Consider the following 25185-nt stretch of genomic DNA (forward strand, 5'->3'; position numbering starts at 1 on the left):
TGTAAAAGTATCACCATTTTAGCTGCCATGCAGTGTGATGCGAAAGCAGTAGAAAACGAGCAGGTTCGTTTTTTTCCCCTACAGGTTCATCGAACACTCAACGGTATTGCTACAGCAGTTGGCCATAAATTCGTATTGGTCCTTTTTTACCTAATGTTTGGAATGTAAAACATGTGGATTCAGGTGAAAGAAAACAATGGCTTAAAAACTCACGTATATTTATTAAAAATACAACAGATCACAAAACGATTTTTTGGGATGCGCGTGTCGATGGAGGGGGGATAGAATCGTATGGCACAGTGTTCGGATTGTCCAGCCGGAGTCCGTAGTCGGGCAGCGGTCGCGAGGCACAGCGGCGCGCTCAGACAATGATGCCGCTCTTGGCCCTGATGTGCGCCACGGCGTTGGCCACCTTGCCCGCGGCCACGGCAGGGGTGTCCAGAGGCACACCCTCGGGGGTCAGCAGCGTGCCGTCGTGGTGCACGCTGTAGGCGCCGGGAACCACGCCGTACGAGTAGACGCTGGGCACCACACCGTACAGGCCGTGGATGCCCACGGCCTCGGCGGCGTTGCGCACGTTGGCCTCCACGTGGGCGGCTGCGTGGGCCACCTTGGCGGCAGCCACCTCGGGAGTGTCAGCGGGGACCTGCAAACGAGCAACAAACCACCCAGCACCCTTAAACATCTGCACAGGTAACACCATCCGAACTGTTAGGTACTACGATCCTTAAAAATTCCTCATTCTCGTCTTTTTCTCATATTGTCTGGATCTATGGATATGAGACACAAATATTGAGATGGAGGAGAACTAATAATGATGCTGCCTAACAGCTCACAAGATTGTACTTTACTGCATATCACGAGGGCTTAGAAAGTCAGCAGCAAAATATAAAACTTTCAAACAGGATGAGTCTGGAAAATATGGCAACCAGTAGAGATAAAATTTATTGAAATAATTTCAAGACCCTGAAGCCTTATCATCTGACAGAGGTTATCTGAGATGTGACATTGAAAGAAACAGCACTATGCCTGCACCCAGTGTAGAACAGTGTAGATTAGCACACAGAACGCAAATTGGTGCCTCACAGCTTGTCAGCTTATCTACATTCTGATGAAACCAGTGTGAGAACTAGACCACAGGCGAATCCTGTCATGATGACAATGGAAGCACCACATTAAGAAAAATTGAGGCCTTTCATTTTAAAAGTCGCCATTAATCACACATACTTAAAATCTGGCTCTCCAGTAGAAGAGATGAGTAGTACAGCTTCAGTGGTAGTATAGGACACAAAGAGTTTCTAGGATCTGGCAATAAATGTTACCATGTGTGGTGCTTTGCAACAAGCTCCAGTCTCAGTATGCCACTAATTGGCTGCGGCCCATGTTCTGGAGCTGGTTATGTTGTGTTCACTTCACCTAGAAATTACCTTGACCTGATGACTGTAGTGAAACAGGTGGGAAATAAAGGGAGATAATTATACTAGTACTAACATAAGGTAGTTAAGTTTCGAATAATATTAAACAAACAAACATTTTCGTTTGTCTTGATGTGGTTTCTATGCAATATGTGAAGACCATGTTCAATGTACAGTTCTCTGTGTCAAACGCAGGAAGAACTATTTAACATTCGAGAATTGCTAGTACAAGAATTTAACCAACGCAGTTCAGTAGGATTCAGTAGAATCTTGGTTGATATATTATTCATCCAAGGCTACAGTTCCATAGAAACAAAGAAGTGCATCTCTTTCTACTGCACAAGAAACATCCATTAGTAAAAATGCAGGTGGCATTGTATATGGTGAGAGTTTTGAAGAGATATGGACAAAGTGTTGTCTTTATGAGGGTTGTATACATGAAGATGTGGACGAATTACTTTGCTGTTACTGTAAACATCTAAATGTTGTTTCGAAATTACGAAAAAGAATGCTATTTTGTTTAATATATTTCATCTCTGTTGTAGGCCATGTTATAGTGTGCATTGTGCCAGAAAGCACATATGTACACACAGAGAAAGCGATAGGAAGGTGTAGAGGGATAGTGACAGTTTGCATTTTTTCACGCGTTACAGGGTGTTATTGCTTCTGGATGTGGATACATCGCTGCTTGTAGGAGAGCAGTTGCCATCATCCAGCACTGACTAAATCACAGTTACCATATTTTGTTAGTAGAGTTGATTACAGAACACATGTAATCTTTCTAGCCATGTGACATGTACTGTTTACCAGCACCACAGTTTCAGTGTAGAACTAGCGGTAATTTTCCTGTGCTACTAGCTATAATTAATGCTTCCCTTTCTGCATATGCTATTTCCCCATATTATTCAAACTTTTCATTGTTACATTTCAGCATCTTATCAGCAGTGTTAATAAGTACACACAAATTTCTCTGAAGACAGCCATATTGCACTCAGTGGTAAAAGTAGTGAGAAGGCACTGGGGAGTGATGCCTTCAGTTAGCTGCTAAAGCCCATAAGGCACTTTTGCCTCTGTAGAGTCCTAATTCAAGTGGGTTCGTGACGCCCTACTTACAAATCGGCGACGATCTAGCTGGTCATTGACCGTCGATTGCCCCTAATAGAACCTTTCATCACACACTTGCTGTCTACTTCGGTGATAGTTTATGCATGTGAAAACATTGTTATTGCAACAGTGAAGAGCCAGTTGGCCTCAAAAACATAAATTGTTATTTAATCTCCTATATCCAGTGACACATATATCCTGCATTAGTTGTCATAGCACTTTCGAAGTAGTGATGAGCTGCCATTATCAGTACACATCCCTTTGTAAGAGAAAGCTGTTATGCATAGTCTCCACTCTTGGGCAACACCATATCTAGCCACAATATTTGCGCATCATATATGGCAAATTTTCAAATAGGACAACGTTTCTACATTTACAGTCTATTCACAAAAATTGTATGTAAACAAAAATTGTTTACATACTAGTACTGGTCAAAACTAACAGGAAGGTCGTATAAGCAAATATCTGTTGAAATATGTCTTCTCATTCCCGTTCGTCTGTTAAGCAGAAGTAGATACCATAGCCATTTCTGCATGTGGTCAACATGTATCCTGGCACATCCTTCGACTCCTTTTTCAAATACAGTGGGCTCCATTCGGAATGTGCCACATGCATTGGTCAGACGCTCCTGCAGTCTCAGAACATTCATGATGGGTTGCGCATACACGAATGCTGTCAAATGTCCCAGAAATCTAATGGTAAATAAGAAGCACATGCCACCAGACCTCCTTGGCCAATCCATCACGCACAAAATGTTGCGGTAAGGTACTATTGCACGAACGGTAGAAGATGGTGAGGTGCCGATCATGCACGAACCAAGTGTTTTTACGAGGATAACATTCTCCAGTACTGCTGTTAGTGCATCGCATATAAATCGGTGATGCAGAGCACCTGTTAATCAATTTGATAAAGTGTAAGAACCTACGAGTGTGTCACAGACAATTCCTGCCCATTCATTGAGACTGATGCAACCGTGATGTCTTACCTCCATAGCTGATCAAGGATTTGCATCTGCCCATATGTGTCTATTGTGTTAATTCACTACACCACATCTACATCTACATTTATACTCCACAAGCCACCCAACGGTGTGTGGCGGAGGGCACTTTACGTGCCACTGTCATTACCTCCCTTTCCTGTTCCAGTCGCGTATGGTTCGCGGGAAGAACGACTGTCTGAAAGCCTCCGTGCGCGCTCTAATCTCTCCAATTTTACATTCGTGATCTCCTCGGGAGGTATAAGTAGGGTGAAGCAATATAGTCGATACCTCATCCAGAAACGCACCCTCTCGAAACCTGGCGAGCAAGCTACACCGCGATGCAGAGCGCCTCTCCTGCAGAGTCTGCCACTTGAGTTTGTTAAACATCTCCGTAACGCTATCACGGTTACCAAATAACCCTGTGACGAAACGCGCCACTCTTCCTTGGATCCTCTCCATCTCCCCCGTCAACCCGATCCGGCACGGATCCCACACTGATGCGCAATAGTCAAGTATAGGTCGAACGAGTGTTTTGTAAGCCACCTCCCTTGTTGATGGACTACACTTTCTAAGGACTCTCCCAATGAATCTCAACCTGGTACCCGCCTTACCAACAATTAATTTTATATGATAAATCCACTTCAAATCGTTCCGCACGCATACTCCCAGATATTTTACAGAAGTAACTGCTACCAGTGTTTGTTCTGCTATCATATAGTCATACAACAAAGGATCCTTCTTTCTATGTATTCGCAATACATTACATTTGTCTATGTCAAGGGTCAGTTGCCACATCTTGCCTCAACTGTAGTTACAAAGCATTAGTGCTCACAATTGAAGCTGCCCAAACAAGTAGTGGTTCGATTTTACCAACCCTATCTCCTGTCGGAATATGTGACAAGTTTTATTATTTTCTTTGGCAACATGTATATTGTTAAGTACGTTGCAGGGCATACTTCCAAAACTACTACGAATTAAAGCTTCTTCCGCTCGTCTTATGACTTTTGACCATACATGTCATATGCCAATCCCTTTGTGCCACACTGTGATGCGTGAGGCATAAAAAGCAACCCCTGGTGCCTGGACAGAGAAAAGCTGTGAAGGTGGGTAATGAGGCGTACCTGGATACCTCAGTCGGTAAGAGCACTGACTACAAAAAGTAAAGTACCGGGTTTAAGTTCTGGTCTTCTGCACGGTCCTGGACACTGCAGTGAGACACTTACGGATCCGACGGCGGCGGGCACGACGGCGGCGGGCACGGGCACGGGCCCGACGGCGGGCAGCCCGGCGGCGGCGCGGGCGTGCGCCACGGCGTCGGCGGCCTTGCGGGCGGCCACCTCAGGGGTGTCCAGGGGGACGCCGTCGGCGCCGATCACGATGTTGGCGGGCCCGTAGGCGGCGTAGCCGTAGGAGGGCGCCACCGCCACCACGCCGGCCGAGCGCGCCGCGGCCTCGTGGTAGGCGGCGAAGTGCGCCACCTTGGCGGCGGCCACCTCGGGGGTGTCGGCGGGCAGCGACAGGTAGCCCGGCTTGGCCAGGCAGGCGGCGACAAGCGCGCTGACGACGATCTGCGCAACAGCGGAAGCCTCTCGTCACACTTTCTGCGCGCACCAGTGTTACAGCAAGCAAGGGCAGCATTCGAAATTCCGCCGAAATTAATGTCACTGGACGAAGATGGGGTGTCAAATGAAGAGTCGGCCGATGAACCCATTCTGGCACTCGCCTGAACTAACAACAGCTCACCCAATTGGTGATGGCAGAGAGTGTGCCGTGATTTGAAATTTTCTGCCAGATTGAAAATGTTTGCCAGACTGGAACACGAACCCAGAACCTTTTGTGGGCAATGGTTGGTTGGTTGTTTCGGAGAAGGAGACCAGACAGCGAGGTCATCGGTCTCATCGGATTAGGGAAGGACGGGGAAGGAAGTCGGCCGTGCCCTTTGAAAGGAACCATCCCGGCATTTGCCTGGAGCGATTTAGGGAAATCACGGGAAACCTAAATCAGGATGGCCGGACGCGGGATTGAACCGTCGTCCTGCCGAATGCGAGTGCAGTGTCTAACCACTGCGCCACCTCGCTCGGTTTGTGGGCAATGGCCTTGCTAAATTAGCTACCCAGACACGACTCACAGCCTTATCTACATCAGTAGCTCTCTCCTGCTTCCATAATTCCATAAATGATATTCTGCATGCATTACTAAACTAGTACTCATTCTGGAGGACGAAGGTTCAGTCCCATGTCCGGCCATACTGATTCAGGTTTTCCCTGATTTCCCTAAATCGCTCCAGGCAAATGCCGGGATGGTTCCTTAGAAAGGGCCATCAAATGAAGAGTCGGCTGATGAACCCATTCTGGCACTCGCCTGAACTAACAACAGCTCACCCAATTGGTGATGGCCGAGAGTGTGCCGTGATTTGAAATTTTCTGCCAGATTGAAAATGTTTGCCAGACTGGAACACGAACCCAGAACCTTTTGGGGGCAATGGTTGGTTGGTTGTTTCGGGGAAGGAGACCAGACAGCGAGGTCATCGGTCTCATCGGATTAGGGAAGGACGGGGAAGGAAGTCGGCCGTGCCCTTTGAAAGGAACCATCCTGGCATTTGCCTGGAGCGATTTAGGGAAATCACGGAAAACCTAAATCAGGATGGCCGGACGCGGGATTGAACCGTCGTCCTGCCGAATGCGAGTCCAGTGTCTAACCACTGCGCCACCTCGCTCGGTTTGTGGGCAATGGCCTTGCTAAATTAGCTACCCAGACGTGACTCACAGCCTTATCTACATCAGTAGCTCTCTCCTGCTTCCATAATTCCATAAATGATATTCTGCATGCATTACTAAACTAGTACTCATTCTGGAGGCCGAAGGTTCAGTCCCGTGTCCGGCCATACTGATTCAGGTTTTCCCTGATTTCCCTAAATCGCTCCAGGCAAATGCCGGGATGGTTCCTTAGAAAGGGCCGTCAAATGAATAGTCGGCCGATGAACCCATTCTGGCACTCGCCTGAACTAACAACAGCTCACCCAATTGGTGATGGCCAAGAGTGTGCCGTGATTTGAAATTTTCTGCCAGATTGGAAATGTTTGCCAGACTGGAACACGAACCCAGAACCTTTTGTGGGCAATGGCCTTGCTAAATTAGCTACCCAGACACGACTCACAGCCTTATCTACATCAGTAGCTCTCTCCTGCTTCCATAATTCCATAAATGATTTTCTGCATGCATTACTAAACTAGTACTCATTCTGGAGGACGAAGGTTCAGTCCCGTGTCCGGCCATACTGATTCAGGTTTTCCCTGATTTCCCTAAATCGCTCCTGGCAAATGCCGGGATGGTTCCTTAGAAAGGGCCTGGCAGACTTCCTTTCCTAATCCGATGGGACCGATGACCTCACTGTCTGGTCTCCTCCCACAAAACAACGCAATCAGCCCTAGCACTCATGGATAAAGTAAAGCTGTGAAGGTGGGTCATGAGTCGTACCTGAATACCTCAGTTGGTAAGAGCACTGACCACAGAAAGTAAACTACTGGGTTCAAGTCCTGGTCTACTACACAGTTTTAATCAGCTAAGAAGTTTGAGAACCTTGATTCTCCAACGCCTCAAAAATTACAATATTTTTTTCAGTGCAAAACAGGAGACACTTGACTTTCCAATGCCAATATTGATTTCAGGGAAGTATGACATTAGCTGGCCGGTGTGGCTGGGCGGTTCTAGGCATTACAGTCTGGAACCTCGCGACCGCTACGGTCGCAGGTTCGAATCCTGCCTCAGGCATGGATCTGTGTGATGTCCTTAGGTTAGTTAGGTTTAAGTAGTTGTAAGTTCTAGGAGACTGATGACCTCAGAAGTTAAGTCCCATAGTGCTCAGAGCCATTTGAAGTATGACATTAAGAGAAAAATGTTAGCGAACCCATACGCAGAAAATTTTATCCTTCACGAATCAATATTAACAACATCACAGTTTCATTAATGGCGACATTGTCTGAGTTTATGCAGTAACTGCATTTATTACAATACAATGTCCTTCAGATATGCATGCATTACGATATTAAAATTCTTATGCTTGGTTTGACTGTAATGAGGAGTTTGGATGTTGACTGAGTGACGTATGGATGCCTGGACAGGCACTGGGAGCTTGCTCAGGTAGCTGGAGTGGTTTAGGCGACAGCGGGAAATGCGGGTTCGAGTCCTGATTCAGCACAAATTTTTAATTTGTCACAAGTATCTGACGCTATTATGTACTTACAACATATGATTTCGTTTCTTACTGTTAAAGTTGTTGTCTCCAAAGTTGTTAAATGCTCTGTTGTTTCGAAAATACAATACGTAAGGCTTACCACATTATGAGGAAACCAATGGAAAAATTCCTGACGTATTACTAACGGGATGACCTACAGAGTTTGCTCAGCGGCGGGTTTCTGTATCAGGTTGTTTACATAGGGGAAAAAGTTTTTCTCAGGTGGATATGATGGAGAATTTGCAGAGGATTTTCAGGTTTTTTTTATCTGGTACATGATCAAGTTATTACCGAAAATTCTCAACGAACTTTAGAAAGAAACTTGAAACTGATAAGTCGAGCGCCTAATCGCAAGGTTGCTTAAACATTTTCACTTCCAGTGGAGGACGAAGGTTGCACTGTACTGGATCTCCATGCAAAATTCCTTGTAAGTTTATTAGTAAGGACAGGAATTTAATACCCTGAAAAAGAGGCAAGTAATAATACTAAAACTTTATCTGCACCGTGTCTCGCACGTAACGTTAGACTTCTAATATCTCTTGGCCCATCTAACTATAGCACCAAGTCTTCGATGATGATTGTTTTGTGGAGCGCTCAACTGTGCGGTCCTCAGCGCCCGTACGGAGTTCCAGTTTTTACACAGTCCAGTTTTTACACAGTCCAATCTCGCCACTGTCACCAGTGATGATGATGATGACAACACAAACACCTACTCCCTAGGCAGAGAAAATCCATAACCCGGCCGGGAATCGAACCCGGGACCTCGTGAGCGAGAGGTAGCAACGCTAGCCATTGGACCACGAGCTGCGGTCCCAAATCTTCGAGTAGTGTATGTCAGTAAAAGGGTAGCACCTTTCAGTACCGTGGAGCTCATGATTTCTATGTCATAATAAAGGAAATAATTCTCTAGGAAGATAGTCTTAGCTGTATCATTCTTAACAGCTACTGTCCTCATGTCACACAGACAGTACTCTGCTTGATTACCTCATAATGTAGTACAGGACTAGAAGAAAGAGAAAGGTGCTACAAATTAAATCCTAAACCAGTTACCATTCCTGTCCCATGCACCCACGAAATTTTGCTTCGATAAGCGCAGGTAACTTCATCTGCAATACATGTACGTTGCGCTACTAAACGGAAGTTGCTTATCGTCGACTCATAAGGTGAATACTGAAAGTTCAGATATACGAAGTCCCCCATTGCGTCTTCACTTATAAAATAAATATATCTGTTATGGTTTCACATTTAGAAGAAGTTTCTTCATTTAAATGTAATTGAAAACTGTAAACTTAAAACGACTTCTAATATGTTTTCAGGAGGTACTGTCCCACGGCTCTTATATATTTGAAAAATGTCGTATTACCGCCTTGAGCTGATGGTAAAATACTTTATTTCAGTCGTCTGGCCACCATCAGTTCCATAAAAATAAAAATCATGATGCAGCGAATAACAATATGAACGCGATGACAGTCAGACGACTGAAACTGTTGTGCTAATAAAGTATTATACCAGCAGTTCAAGGCAGTAATATGACATCTTTCAAATCTTAAAATGAATGCCTGACTGCTCACCCTTGCTTTCTTTCGAGTTAACGGTTTTGTCGTAACTTACGTATAATCCCATGTAAATTGATTCTGCATAAGGTCAGAAAACAAATCGCGTTCTTGTCGACGAAATAAATATGTTAATGGTTAATGGAGCCATTTCGTGCACGTATTATCTTATTAAACAATCACTGAAGCTTGTATATGTCAACTGTTTTCAAAAATACGTTCGCAGTGTGTCGTTAATCCGGTTTCAGAGTTACCGGGGCTTCAGAAAATAGTGAAGTGTTTATTATTGCATGTGCACCGAACTGGTGGCAGAGAACGGATCGTAGATAATGTCGTGCTGACAGGCTGTCGTTAAACCAAGGTCGAGACAACAACAGCGCCGCCACAAACTTGTCCGACAAGAATCGAACATTAATGACTGCGCCTAGCTTCACATGAGTTACGTCCCCGCTTTCTTTCTCTGGTTTTGATGAGTGTGGGGCTGTTATTATTCGCTGCCCTTCTGGGGAATATATACGCTTTTCATGGATAAAACAAAACAAAAAAAAAGCTTGTAAGACAACAATTTAAACGCCTCAGGGACAGAAATATGGACACTAAAAGAATGACACTCTTCAGATTTTTACAATTGTCGTTGAAATAATGACGAGGAAATGCTAATGTAAATAGTATCTGTCATTGCTACTAATCGAATGAGATAGTATTCACATGGAAAAGGATCTTCAAGTTCTCACGCCTGATACGCATATCGCTAAAGCATCTTAAAATCTTGTATCAGTTGTACGGATAATTCACATATGTTTTTTATGAATTAAGATACGCTGGTTGCCAAACTTTTCCCGTGAAAGTCGTACCTTAACTACTTTCGGTACCAAATCGTTCTTTCTCATGCTACGCAGAAATTGTGATGTGACCAAACACAGAGGTTATCGTCAATGTAACATTGTGTAGGTATAAACACCGCCATTTTTGACCTGTTTGTATGATTCTGAAGAGAGTATGGTATCTTTGATCTAAGTTCACCCGAGGTAGACATAGATAAGCAGTTGGAACTAGATAATTTTACGTTGTTTAATTTCGTATTTCATCACAAGAAAATCGATTTAATTTCAAGTATCTCCGAATCTGACAAATCTATTCATTTATTTATTTTTTATCTGAACTACACTGTACCCATCGGCCATTGTACGTGCACAGTAAGTCTTTACGTAAGTGCTGTCATACATTTTTCAAGTACTCTAGCTCTGGGCTGAAACTACAACGATCATAGCTTTTTCAAACTGTCACTACATTGGCCAAATATGATTTAGTGGAACTCACGGAATACTTCGATCTGGACTGAGGGACTACGAACAGACAGTTTGTACAGGGACGAAAAGATGCGCAGTTTCGTTTGTGTTTCTTTTTTTTCTGTTACAGAACAATCTGCAGCGCAAGCTCACATCGATCCGATGTAGGAAATACTGAAACTGACGCTGTGATAATTTATCTCCATTGGGAATCGGTCAGCAAATCATATTCTACCACCAGACATAGTATTTCGCCTGTGGATGCAAAATTCGCTCTTAGCTTTTGTATTAGGCATATTATTTACCTTTGAAGACTCAGCTGCCGAAAAAGAGGCTCAGAGTGTAGGAATGTGAAATTAAAACAGGTTTTAATTTATAATTTTTTTTCGCTTCCCCAGAAAATACGATGTTTCATTTCGTACATCAATATGTTCTGGTACACGAATAAATGTTGCAGAACTTGTGTATTAACAGGTAGTCCTCTTCGAAATTTTTTAAAAAGTTGACTTTTTTGCTTAAATTGTTCTGTGGGGCGTCTGTTTGATAGTAGTGTTCATCCTAAGTTTGCCAGGAACTCTGTTATCGAGTTACAAAGCGGTTTGTGAGAAAGTGTCTCCGGGAAGCATTCATAGCAGTAAAAAACAGTTGACATGGAGTTTCTATGACGACCTAGCAGGCGTTATGAAAATTATGAAAGTGCTCAAGTGCGAGACTGGACTAACCTGTTGAAATTTCTCCACAAAAGCGGACCAAAAGCGTTTCGAGTGAGCAGAGCAGTGGCTGTCTGAAGCTGCCAAACAGACCCGTATGACCACCGTGTCCACAGTGATATTATGTGACATATTTGCTATCTGGATGCTGCCAGTTGTTTGTTGTGGTTTCGTTTTGCAACAAACACAAATAACACGCACTAATCAGTCGTAATATGGCGCTAAGATTATAGCGCTGTTATTCGTTTTTGTAACAAAATGAAACCGCAACGAACAACTAGCTCCATCTAACAAGCAAATATGTAACATAATATCATTGTTCCACCTGAAGATGAGAGTGTAAACGCTCGAAACGCATCGTGGGATGAAATAAAAAGAATGGCTGACGCGGATATTTGTTTCATTTGAATTTTTATTTTCATAAGTAGTCTCAGTTCTTTACAACAGTCCAACATGGACGACATAAAGATAAAGATATTTGTTTAATCGCGTCGCCGTTGTGTTGGAACTTAATATTTGTGAACTATCCTACCTATGCTAGTAGAAAATATATTGAAAATGGTTAATATCATTTGCTTACAGGTCCGACAGCACAGCTTCGGGAATTTCCGCCACAGACCAGTGTTCCGACTGCAGGGGGTGCTTCTACCTGGTTCAGTGATACATGGAAAGTCCGATGTGGGCATAAAAATGATTTCTTAAAGATATGAGAGTTAGCATAAAGATTAATTTTACTTGAAAAAAGATTCACGAAAGTCACCTGCTTTTAAAGTGTTCAAGGGGGTCACCCTCTTAAGGGGAGGTTTACATCTTTTGGTTCAAAAAATCGATTGTTTTAAATTGCATTTTTGGATCCATAAAGTGTTTAGAATCCACCCCTGAAACGGTTTTTCCGAATACCGAAAGGAAATGTTTGTTTTTGGGGGTTGAACAAAAAAATGCACCTGCCTGAAATCGGCCTTTTTCACGCACCAGTTTTTTTTGTTTCGGAGGCCGAGTTATTGAACCGGTGCTTGGGAGGAAACGCACAAAATTCAAATGAAAGTTTGAACGCGTGTGTTTGGAAGTTAGCCCCCAAGCATTTGCATTCTGGTGCAAGGACTGTGGAGATTGCGACTTTCCTGGCAGTGAGCAGCTTCAACGAAGGGTATCTAGCAATTCTTAAGACCATAACAACGATGAAGGTCACCCTGGGATTCTGTTCGACGCAGTTCGGCAAGCATCCCGACTACCACCGGATTCAGGCGGCCGAAAACCGCCTGTCACCGGCCGTACGAGCGGCTCTGGAGCAGCGCAGGATAGCCGAGATCGAGCTGAACGCCCTCTATGAGGAAGAGGAAGGAATAGTTTATGGATCCGGAATAGCAGATTGTACGTACGATGCTTGATATTGTATTTATATGTAGTCAAAACTTCAAACGCGTTTTTCTCGAAACGACTTTTTTTATCGCGCGTTATGGTAACTTGAAATCTACTGACCCGATTGCCATGATTCTTTGTTTCCGACGAAGCTAACTAAATTGTCTATGAGGTGTACCACTTTTATTCCCTATACTGTGCACGTACAATGGCCGATGGGTACAGTGTGGTTCAGATAACAAATAAATAAATGAATAGATTTGTCAGATTCGGAGATACTTGAAATTAAATCGATTTTCTTGTGATGAAATACGAAAGTAAACAACGTAAAATTATCTAGACCAACTGCTTATCTATGTCTACCTCGGGTGAACTTAAATAAAAGATACCATACTCTCTTCAGAATCATACAAGCAGGCCAAAAATGGCGGGGTTTATACCTTCACAATGTTACATTGACGATAACCTCTGTCTTTGGTCATATCACCATTTCTGTGTAGCATAAGAAAGAACGATTTGGTACCGCAAGTAGTTAAGGTACGACTTTCACGGGAAAAGTTTGGCAACCAGCATATATTAATTCATAAAAAACATATGTGAATTATCCGTATAACTGATACAAGATTTTAAGATGCTTTAGCGATATGCGTATATGGCGTGAGAACTTGAGGATCCTTTTCCGTGTGAATACTATCTCATTCGATTAGTAGCAATGACAGGTACTATTTACGTTAGCAGCCGGCCGGAGTGGACAAGCGGTTAAAGGCGCTACAGTCTGGAACCGCGCGACCACTGCGGCCGCAGGTTCGAATCCTGCCTCGGGCATGGATGTGTGTGCTGTCCTTAGGTTAGTTAGGTTTAAGTAGTTCTAAGTTCTAGGGGACTGATGACCATAGAAGTTAAGTCCCACAGTGCTCAGAGCCATTTACGTTAGCATTTCCTCGTCATTATTTCAACGACAATTGTAAAAATCTGAAGAGTCGAAGTCGAAAAATCGATGAAGAAACCCTATTTTTTTCAAATGGCCGCCATTTTCTTCCTATGGCCCGAATAACTTAAGCGAGGTACAACTCCTAAGAAATCTTATATACTTCGCTAACGTCACTCAATTTTGATTTCAGACGAGCCGGCTGACTTGTGACATACCGCGCGTGGAGGTCTACATCGAAATTTTGTTTCGTTCCGACGGCACTTCCGCCTTTTGCTCTTCGACATGTCCGGTAGAAAAAATTTCAGTTTGTAGAGGAAATACCAATAAACATTTTGACCAAATTTGACATTGATATCGATAACACGTCCCGAAAAAACAATTTTCAAAGAACATGCTTTTTTCGGGCCAAAGATAGTAAACCTCTAATTAAATCTCCCTCCTTGTCTCTCCTGTTGCGAATTTCTAGTTATATTGTCCAGTAAGGACTAATGGACACGTCATCCAGTACCGGCGTCACGTAAAAGTTATTATGTGGGGACAGAGCACGTTTGGTCCGTCAGAAAACAAGAAGCTGTAAATACACGTTACAATTACCAAACTGGACCGGCCTGAATAGTGCGTAAGTGGCCACCAGGAGGAAAAATAAAACGTGATTGGAAACAGAAGGACCTGCAGGAGGCAGCAAACAAACGACCGCGCCTGTCGGGTCCCTGAAGGCCTGTGGCCACGCCTCGCAGTCCTGCGTACTGCGGCGGAGGCGGAGGTTGGGCCGCGCCGCCTCTGGCAAGGTCAGGGCCTGGTGGGCGATCGCAGACAGCCTGCCCACCTGCCCACCTGCCACGGCGCACCCAACGCTCTGCCCAACCCCGAAATCCGACTCTTAATGGCGGCGACTGGTTTAAGCACCTGCCTCTACTCGTCAGTCCCACTGGCAACGTGCTTTTGCACTGAGAAGAGCTAAATTCCAGAACGAGATTTTCACTCTGCAGCGGAGTGTGCGCTGATATGAATCTTCCTGGCAGATTTAAACTGTGTGCCGGACCGAGCCTCGAACTCGGGACCTTTGCCTTTCGCGGGCAAGTGCTCTGCCAGACGGTAGATTTCGAGTCTCGGTCCGGCACACAAGCAAAGGTCCCGAGTTCGAGTCTCGGTCCGGGACGCAGTCTTAATCTGCCATGAAGTTTCATATCAGCGCACACTCCGCTGCAGAGTGAAAATCTCATTCTGGAAACATCCCCTAGGCCGTGGCTAAGCCATGTCTCCGCAATACCCTTTCTTTCAGGAGTGCTAGTTATGCAAGTTTCGCAGGAGAGCTTCTGTAAAGTTTGGAAGGTAGGAGACGAGATACTGGCAGAAGTAAAGCTGTGAGGACGGGTCGTGAGTCGTGCTTGGGTAACTCAGCGTGTTTGGTCAGAACGTTAGCTTGCCCCCTGTAATAAAAAAAGTGAGTTAATGGATCAACGACGAACTTAAACGGGAGTTTTGCGACGTCCGCACCGAGCAGATGAAACGAACGGAAACGAACAAAATGAGATAAAAAAAGAAAAGAAGTGGTAGAGCACTTGCCCGGGAATGGCAAAGGTCCAGAGTTCGAGTCTCAGTCCGGCACACAGTTTTAATCTGCCAGGAAGTTTCAAGAGCTAAATTCATTACAAACCTTTTCCAAAATCTATAACAGCGAGGTTTTTTTCGACAACACCCTATTTGAGAATTTCCTCGGTCTTCTCGTCGAGCAGTATGTGGATGGAATTTCGATCCTTAATTACAGCATAGAGCTAACGAATATCGCCGCTACTACTGTATTCCTCTTCCATAACCACTCTCTACCTGTAATTGGCGGACTCTGATACGTCTTTAGTCAGTAGTGAGATTGTCAGTCACCATGTGCTGAGAAAAGTAATGGCGATCTCTTGGGTGAATTGTCGCCACTGAAACGTAAAACACTCGGACAGCTTATACAATCCACTAAATGTATTTTAACTATCTCGGTCCTCATTTTAACCGAGTTCCAATAATGGATGTTTGGAACAAGCTTCGTGTCCTCAAACATATTTTTTTCTTATTTATAAGATATGCTTTGCTTTCTGTTCAGCGCTTTGTGAGACAATTATATACTATGAAATGCGGCTGCTGCTTCCACATTCACAAAGCGTGTTAGAAGCGCAAGGTGAGGTCGACTTCATTGGCACAGCATCGGTCTCATTTTCTTGGCTGGTAGGAACACCGGCATAAACTCTTGTCCACCCAACACCTTGCCTATTTGTGATAAGCTGTATCGTCGTGTAAACGACGTAAGCGGATCGTTTCGTGATTACACTCTGTCTTCTTTCGTTCTCGCTACTGACGCTCTCTTTGGCCGCACTCTCCAGGTGTACTTCTTCAAATGAACATAACAATGTATCATAAGCAGGTACATAGACACATGTGACGTAGATGAAATTATGCTCAGTTGATCAATTTTCTGCCGGCCAGAGTGTCCGAGCGGTTCTAAGCGCTGCAGTCTGCAACCGCGCGACCGCTACGGTCGTAGGTTCGAATCCTGCCTGGGGCATGGATGTGTGTGATGTTCCTAGGTTAGTTAGGTTTAAGTAGTTATAAGTTCTATGGGACTGACGACCTCTGAAGTTAAGTCCCATAGTGCTCAGAGCCATTTGAACCATTTGATCAATTTTCTTTTCGTAAAGGACTATATTCGTGCTTCCGGAGCGAGTCACAACTGCCCTTTTTTCTGGTTTTCTGGAACCTGCGTAGGAAATATACTATGTTATTACTCGAATACTCATAAATTTGCCGTCGTGAAAGGATAACGTATACATCTCCGCACATGTGGACTTTCTGCAACGCTTCAGTCACTGTTACCCTGTAAGACAGAAACACAGTAATCTGTCGTAAGTGTACTGATATCATAGGAGTCTGAAGCTGTTCATGAGCAGCTGCTTCATTCGTATGTGTGCATATCTGTAACAGAAAGCCAAAATCCGGCAATCTAACAGATATTACATAGTATTAGTACTGAATTACGAAGAGACATAGCACGTGCCGTATCGCAGCCATATCGGCAGAAATTGATTATAGTATTCGAAAGTGGTACATGAACTAGACTGCAAAGATAGTAATTTCTTCATATTAATTGTAAGTAATTAGAACTTACATAGATTTAAAAACCTGTGATTGTAAATGCAATGGTATATACTCCCTGTTTTCCACAATGTCTCCGTGAACCTAAAGACTGCCGACTATTACTTTTAATATACCATTCGGCCAAAATTAAATGGCTTCTCGTATTACCTACGTTTGAGTTCGTAGAACAACATATTTAAAATAAAAATATAGCTAAGAAATTCTCATACATATTCTGGGTCCTGCTCGTAATGTTTCTTTCATATATCTGTTTAAAAGAAGACCAACAAGTAGTCGTCTTAAACATGACATCCTTACTTTACTACAGGAACGTATGTCATAGTCGATTTGGGCAATCTGAATACTTTATATTTAACGTGTGGAATGTACTGGCAAATGATTTTGAAGATATCACACAAGGGCAGCTGTTCCCGGTAGTTCCTGGAGCCCAGCACACAAAAGCTTTGGCTATTGTGCTTTGTGGGTGGGTACCTCCATTCGTTCCAGCCTGCCGGGGGCTCTCAGTTTATTGTATGATAATTTGCCATTGTTGCTTACCGAGGGCACCCGCCAAGCCGGGAATTTTTTGCATGAAGAATCATGTGTGATGATTACTACAAGCAGAGATATCTAAAAATATCGCATCATAGTGACCTCTTGTGCAGGAATGTGTATACAGTTTCTGCGCTGCTCCAACTGTCTGAAACACTTCCATTGTCCATGCAACTAGCCTAGCCTCCCTCTCGTCTGGAGAATTATGATATCATAAGAATTAGGAGATAATCCTTTCGGTGAAAGATGTTCACGTCCATTTTTAAATTGATATTTTGCACGAGTTGTTTCAAGCAATACTCAGATTTATTATTTTATGTTTTGTTTTGTAGTTTAGCTGCTTTTGGTGTTCTCTCTGGCCGGAAAGGAGTGGAAAGACACAAATGCTACTAGGAGACGGTATCACTTTCACTACTCGCCACATAGTATTTCGTACAGTCCAAACGTGCGTGTAGTTTCACATTTCGTCGATACTGAGGTAATCAGGGTATGAATCACGTTATGACTATCAAGTGTCGATACTTCAGGATGACTTGTTTAGTGCATCATTTGTACTACAGTTGGCGGACACAAATGAGGCAGAATTTTCTTGATTATTTTGTAAAGCAGAAATATCACTAGAGCCTCTACAATCTCTTGGAAAAACTCGTTCTTAACTTTCAGCAGCAGATAGTGTGGCTAAGAAAGATTATACTTAGAGCGTACCGAACCGTTCAGATATATTTCTGATCAAATAGCCACGAGGTGTCATTGTCATAGTTCAGAATTTCCTTACACTTGTTAACTGACTATGATGTGTAACTATTGTTTTCGTAACAACTGGTGTCATGTCTAAAGTTGTAAAGTCCGGTAATGCAGTTAAATATTTTACAGTATTAAAACTTCCCTTTTCCTATACTTATAACTTCACTTAATTCGCGTTTATTTTATTGTACCAGGTGATTTTATGATGATGTTACAAAATAGCATGGATGATGGAAAAGAATAAATGCACCAATTTGAGGTAAGTAACCCTGGTCCGGAAACAACCGAGTCGAAAGTTATGAGCAGAGGTCGTTCTGATACTTCTGCAAGCTCTTAGCCTCCAACATTTTTGTAACAACTAGTATGCACCAAAACAAGAAAAAAAATCCAATGAACGAGAACTTTTTGTTTTGGTCCATATCACTTTCACCCAAAATATGGAAAACAAAGAGATTATAGAAGACTCTTCGTCTCCGGACCAGGATCGCTTACCTCAAATCGATACATTTGCCTTTCTCCATCATTCCTGAAAGTATGCAACATCACCACGAAATCACCCTTTATGTCAGGCTTACCACGCTCTGCTTATAAAATTATGTGCTCTATATAAGTAAGATCACTATGATCTAAATAAGGGCATTTAACAGTTTTCTTTTCATTCCGTAGACAAAAACGACCAATGGTTTCTTCATGCTATGAATTTTAATCATACTATACGTGATACGTATTACAGACACTTGCTACACAGCCGAAACTGCATAGTAGAGAATAATACAAAATGTAAGGATAGTTTAACCCTAACATTATCAGTCAGTGAGACAACTGATATCAGCCCAGAATTATCATGGCTGTGTACCCCATTCCAACTAAAATATTAGCTGGTGTGGGCTATACTACTGCTATTGCCTACCTCAGACTTTGTGCAGAATTAATGTTTTCACAAGTTATCGTTACTCTTGTCCGTGGTAATATATGTGGGAAAATAAAGATTCTGTCGGACAGAATTTAGCAATGTACATCTTCAGAGTATTACTCATATACTGCAACAGCTCTGCTTTTAATTGTTTTACTGTGTATGAAATTTGTGGAATTATAGTTTGTTTTGGTCAGTATAAGTACATCCGAAGAGTACGGAAAACGGATTTCGAGCTGCATTTAGTCCTGTAATGGAACGCTAAATGGAAATACTGTTATAGTAAATAGCGATATGATAAAAACGTGTGTGCAGCCGTTAAAATCAGTTATTACGGTTTCTCAGTCTTAAAATTACAGAGGTTTAATTAAAGAGAATTTTTACACCAAACGCGTTTCGCTTTTATTGATAAAGCATCTTTTATTAAAAAAATGCTGTTTTTAATCTAAAACAATCGAAAATGTACAAACACGTGTATTCGATCTGAAGAATGACCAGAGGAGATGCTTTATATGTAAAAGCGAAACGTGTCTGATGAAAAATTTTCTTTTTTTAAATTGCAGCAATGTTAAGATGCAGAAACTAGAAACAAGTGATGTTGAGACTGTATTTATTTATCACCAACTACTACACTAGGATGAAGATGAAGCTCGAATTTACAGACATATTTCATTACATATTCAAGGTTAGAAAAACGACGGTGAAACGTATACAACGTTAACGTGATATTGTATGATCGCAGTTATTGTATCTCACAACTTAAGTGAAACCTGGGGCATAATCAGATCATGCTACTCTTGCATATTAGAATAGATCCTTACCAGTACGCTATAAAGCGAAGTCATAGTCAAAGTCGCCGGCGGGAGTGGCCGAGCGGTTCTAGGCGCTACAGTCTGGAACCGCGCGACCGCTACGGTCGCAGGTTCGAATCCTGCCTCGGGCATGGATGTGTGTGATATCCTTAGGTTAGTTGGGTTTCAGTAGTTCTAAGTTCTAGGGGACTGATGACCTTAGACGTTATGTCCCATAGTGCTCAGAGCCATTTGCACCATAGTCAAAGTCATACTCCCACTTGAGAAATACTTCGGATGCCTACATATCTCTATACGTGTCATAACAGTGCGTGAAAAAATTTGAAGGAAGGGCATGTCTTCTCAAGAATCTTTCAACAGAGAAAGAAGTGGCAGAATTGTACCGCAATCTTGACTCTCGCCTAGCGCCAAGCGCAGTTATCTGGTAGTTACATACGTCATCCTCTGACGACCGGAAAGAATTCTCGGCAGAGTCGGCAGTTTTTCCTCTTCGCGCTCGGATGACGGATGACTCGCGTCACCGCAGATGGGCATTCCTGCCAGATCAGCGCCGCCTAGCCGGCAGGTGACGTATTAATGCACGCACAGTGGCTGTCGCCCTGGAGACACCGCGCTCGTTTATCATCGGCGGCAGGCTTTGCCGCGCGGGGATAGAAGCACGATATACGACGCCCAGAAGCTGAGCCGGCGATACTCAGTAACCACTGTGCCTGTTTTGCATGGGAAAACAGTGATACCTGCGCCACTAGCGTGAGTAAAGGAACACTCTAACCGGTGGCTGAAAAGAACGAGGACGCATTGGATTCCTTATTTCCTCTCATATTTGCACTGGCCACCTAACATGGTCACTTTCGTAATCGATTTCATGATTCCTTAAATATATTAAAGTTCTTTCACTATCTTGCGGACATGGTCAGTAAAGTGCTGAAACGTCTGATCTGGCAGACACTTGCAGATATATGCCAACTATTTCGCGAAATCCTACTTGCAAAGTTTCAAACACCATTACTCAGTGAGGAATCAGGGAAACTAGTACACTCCCAAAGTGACGCTCCCACAAGGATATCGGAAACAAGATCAGGCTAAATAAACACGCCTGGAGCCGTTGAAGCAACGATTCTTCCTTGGCTCCAAACGCCAAATGAATGGAAAGAAACCATAATAATATTCAGGGGCAACTCAGCACTTAGGCAAAAGGTATTCACTGCTCAAAAGAAAGTAGTTAGAATAATGTGTGGGGTTCATAGTCGCACATCTTTTAGGCATCTGTTTAACAGGTTAGGAATTCTTACAACCGCTTCACAGTACATTTACTTAGTAATGAAATTTTTTCTCAACAACATGGACCAGTTTAAAATCAACAGCGACATTCATGATTACAAAACCAGAAAAAAGAAAGACCTACACTATCCTTTACTTAAACTATCTTTGGCACAGAAAGGGGTAAAATATGCTGCTATAAAACTTTTTGATAAATTACCAGATGAAATAAAATGTCTGACAGACAGCAGTGATAGTTTCAAAAACAAATTGAAATCATACCTCCTTGACAACTCCTTCTGTACCATAGATGAATTCTTGAATATGAGTAAATAAATGTGGAGATATAATATATGCATTTTGTGCCGTTTGAGGGAATGCGATAGATAATAGAAATATTTAGGTATAACACTATAATGTAAACAAAAAAAAGAAAAAAAAACCTGTTTCATGTGCGCATTTCTTGTGCATTTGACACGTTCCACATCATAACGGTTTTTCCGTGTTGATCAATGGAACACGTAACTAACTAAACTAATATGCGGTACACTGCAAACTACCCTCTGCTAGGCGTTACACAATGGTTTGCACAGTATAGATATAGACATCGACGTTTTTGCTTATCTTGTGTGAAAGTCTGTCGAGCAATGATAAAAGTGGTAAAAGACACCTACAGAAAGCCCCTAGCAGATCAGTCATGTCATTGCGACACTGCATCTAAGTTTGTTGGTGAGCCGAAGAAAACAGTGCATGCTGGAAATTGTAGGAGGAGATAGAGCATGTGATCTAGGAAACAGACTGCGCAAGATACTGAATGTGGCAGGTGTATAGGAATGGAAAACCAGTGCCAGAAAGGAAGAGTTGGAAAAAAGAGAATTAAGCCAACTAATGTAAGTGAAAAAGGAAAAATATGTTGCTTCGGCAATAAGTATTATAGAGTGTAAGGTTGGTTTTTGAACGAATTTCGAAGTCGTTTGAATATAGTATGAGCCATTGCGGAAGGTACTCACTGGAAGGCCTTTACGGCTGCCACATGTACTAATTCATGAGCGTCGATGGAGAACTGCAATTCTTCTCCAACAAAGTAAGAGCTCTGCGCCGCAGGGCTGGGTTCTAGAATGTTCTTGATCTGCTCTCGAAGCAGCGTAAAAGTTAAATCACGTCTGACTACAGTTATGAAGAGTGGCTAGCGAGCTAATGAAGAACTGAAGACTGACAATATCTTTGGAAGACGTCGAGTGTCCGACCATCTATTAGATTTCCTATGTCTACCCTAAATGTTTTTCTGTGAATGCCATGATGCTTAGTTAAATCATTTATGGTTGCTGCCATCTTTTACAGACTGAGTTAGTACTTCGTGGTGAAAGACCTTAACGTGGCAAATCATTAAACTGTTTGCTAGGTTCCTATGTATTTTACTAATGCTCATCCACTACGCCTCACGGCATTTGCTACGACATCGTTGGCTATGATCGCAAGTGCAGTTCCCTGCTCGCCGCTCCATTGCGACATTTGTGGTTTCTGGATGGCAATAGCACACATTAACACGAGTTTCGTTATTTTACAACATTTCTGATAATCGACTTGAGTACTGTGTGAATGTTTGCGTTAGATACGTGACAGATTACGTACGTTTCTAATATTACGTCAGCATTTAGTGTGTTCGTAGCTCTCCATGAGTCCTGTCAAGCACTAATAGGCCGACAGTGTGTTAACTAGGTACATGAAACTAATTTAATAAGGTGTCCCTAGCTGCTTCAACTCCAATATTCGCACAGTAGTTATTGGCTCATTCACGTACCTCGTAAATTAATGAAAAATGGTTGATCAACCCCTTTACCCTGAAGAGTGCAAAAACCGACAAATTCGTATGACACTTTGGATAGGACATTTCCTAGAGTTTATTCAGCCGCGTAACCTGAAACGTTTTCCATCTATGCTCACATCCTTCAAGAAGGGTTGACGTTGTGTCTCGAACATGTCTTCCCATCGTAAGTGAGTGCGATGATTAAGTGTAGAGTTTAATGTCTAGCCATGTTGCAAATAACATTGAGGGAGAGGGGAAAGAGGTTCAAACCCAGTGGATGTACCGGTCGGACATCTCCAAAAAAAAAAAAAAAAAATGGTTCAGTTGGCTCTTAGCACTAGGAGGCAACGGCCTTGCCGCAGTGGCTACACCGGTTCCCGTGGGATCACCGAAGTTAAGCGCTGTCCGGCGTGTTCGGTACTTGGATGGGTGACCATCCAGGCCGCCGTGCGCTGTTGTCATTTTTCGGGGTGCACTCAGCCTTGTGATGCCAATTGAGGAGCTACCCTACTGAATAGTAGCGGCTTCGGTCAAGAATACCATCACAACGACCGGGAGAGCGGCGTGCTGACCTCACGCCTCTCCTATCGGCATCCTCCTCTGAGGATGACACGGCGGTCGGATGGCCCCGGTAGGCCACTCGTGGCCTGAAGACGGAGTGCTAAGCACTATGGGACTTAACATCAGAGGTCATCAGTTAAACCTAACTAACCTAAGGACATCACACACATCCATACCCGAGGCAGGATTCGAAGCTGCGACCGTAACAGCAGCGCGGTTCCGGATTAAAGCACCTAGAACGGCTCGGCCACAGCGGCCGGCTGGGAAACTCCAAATAGTATGAAGAGGGCTACCGAGCATGAAGTCCTCTTCCAACGGACGGATCACCACCATCAGAAGCCCTCATTCTACTGGACAATCTGGAGAGGTTTGAAGTTTAATCTAACGTACTTTGGTAACTAATCCATCGCCTCCCCTCTTCTAGGTGGCTAAATGCGATGAAGAATCCGTCTACCACCATGTCCGGAGTAAACAAATTGGTTCAAATGGCTCTGAGCACTATGGGACTTAACTTCTGAGGTCATCAGTCCCCTAGAACTTAGAACTACTTAAACCTAACTAACCTAAGGATATCACACACATCCATGCCAGAGGCAGGATTCGAACCTGCGACCGTAGTGGTCACACGGCTCCAGACTGTAGTGCCTAGAACCGCTCGGCCACTCCGGCCGGCGGAGTAAGCAAAGTCCGTGTCGAGCGCTACCGAACAATCGAGTGCTAGCAATCTCTATTACAGAGTCCTAGATGATGTAGAAATGCGTCCACAATATTATTCTGACTCATATCCATACCATTGAATGTTACCCCATTTAAGAACTGTGTCGTAAAAATTACTGGAGACCTTCTAAAACCAACGGTTATAGCACATATCCTATCCCACGATGAAGAAAGTCAAGTCCTGGAGTTTCCATGGCAAGAATTGAACGGACCCCGCAATAACTCTGGAAATCAGTGCAGCCTGTGACAAAGGAAGATGTTGAGCGGTTGGCGTGAATGCGAAGCCGATGCGACAGCGATGGCTACTCACCAGGACCTTCATGGCTTCTGGAGTCTGAACTGTACCTGGAGAGGCGCCCGGCGGACGCTCTTATATACTGGTCGCGGCCGGTGCCGTCGTCCTTCGTCCTCCAGGCGTGTCTTCCTTGCCCTACCCTGCCCTGCCCTGGCACGGCGTGGCGTGGCCAGACCGCGGCGCGTCGCTGATGCAATCACGCCCAATTACCAGAGCTGGGAGCCCGCCAAGCCCCGCCTGCGGGGTCCCCGGCCCAGGTTCGACATTCTTCGATGAATGTGTCTTTTTAATAGTCCGCCGCTAGCGTCATGAATATCAATAACGTCTCCATCGGAGGACAACATAGCTGGCGAGGACCCTGTCCACAGAATTAAGCTGCACCATTAATTTAAACGGAAATTTTTCCCCACCAAAAGTAGCTTCCAGATGTGTGATGAATGGTAGATATTTCGCCATGAGAAGTGTATGAGGAGGGACAACGCATGTTTGACACTGAAGATCGAAAAGACATGGATGCTTTTTCTTTCGTTTCACCCTCTTTGGGGTACGCTGGGTCAATCATTTCTTTGTGCGTTGATCTTTTCTTAGGGCCCAGTATTTCTTCATTTTTTCTGATCTTTTCCTCTCTTCTTCGGAGATGAAGGGTTCGGACTTTTGTGTAGTTTTGTCATGGAGCCTTATGTTTTCAAATGTTCAAATGTGTGTGAAATCTTATGGGACTTAACTGCTAAGGTCATCAGTCCCTAAGCTTACACACTACTTAACCTAAATTATCCTAAGGACAAACACACACATCCATGCCCGAGGGAGGACTCGAACCTCTGCCGGGAC

The 25185-nt window shown here is 43.6% G+C and overlaps 1 protein-coding gene and 1 long non-coding RNA gene across 2 annotated transcripts; one reads left to right on the top strand and one right to left on the bottom strand.

Annotated features, from left to right (window-relative positions):
- Positions 1 to 201: 201 nt before the first annotated feature.
- On the bottom strand, positions 202 to 24476 carry LOC126177015 (cuticle protein 18.7). Its single transcript, XM_049924235.1, has 3 exons — positions 24370 to 24476; positions 4722 to 5066; positions 202 to 646 (listed from the first exon to the last, which is right to left on the bottom strand). Exons 1-3 carry the CDS (start codon positions 24379 to 24381, stop codon positions 362 to 364), a joined length of 642 nt encoding a protein of 213 aa, XP_049780192.1. The 5' UTR covers positions 24382 to 24476; the 3' UTR covers positions 202 to 361.
- Positions 5073 to 6769, top strand: LOC126177016 (uncharacterized). Its single transcript, XR_007535737.1, has 2 exons — positions 5073 to 5723; positions 6362 to 6769. It is a non-coding gene; the product is annotated as an uncharacterized LOC126177016 (long non-coding RNA).
- Positions 24477 to 25185: the final 709 nt, after the last annotated feature.

This window comes from Schistocerca cancellata, chromosome 3, assembly GCF_023864275.1.
Source record: "Schistocerca cancellata isolate TAMUIC-IGC-003103 chromosome 3, iqSchCanc2.1, whole genome shotgun sequence".
In the NCBI taxonomy this organism is placed as follows: Eukaryota; Metazoa; Arthropoda; class Insecta; order Orthoptera; family Acrididae; genus Schistocerca; species Schistocerca cancellata.

Coding starts and splice junctions, on each gene's coding strand:
- LOC126177015 (XM_049924235.1), bottom strand. Junction 647..4,721: donor TGCCCGCCGCCGTCGGATCC/GTAAGTGTCTCA, acceptor GCTCGTTTGCAG/GTCCCCGCTGACACTCCCGA.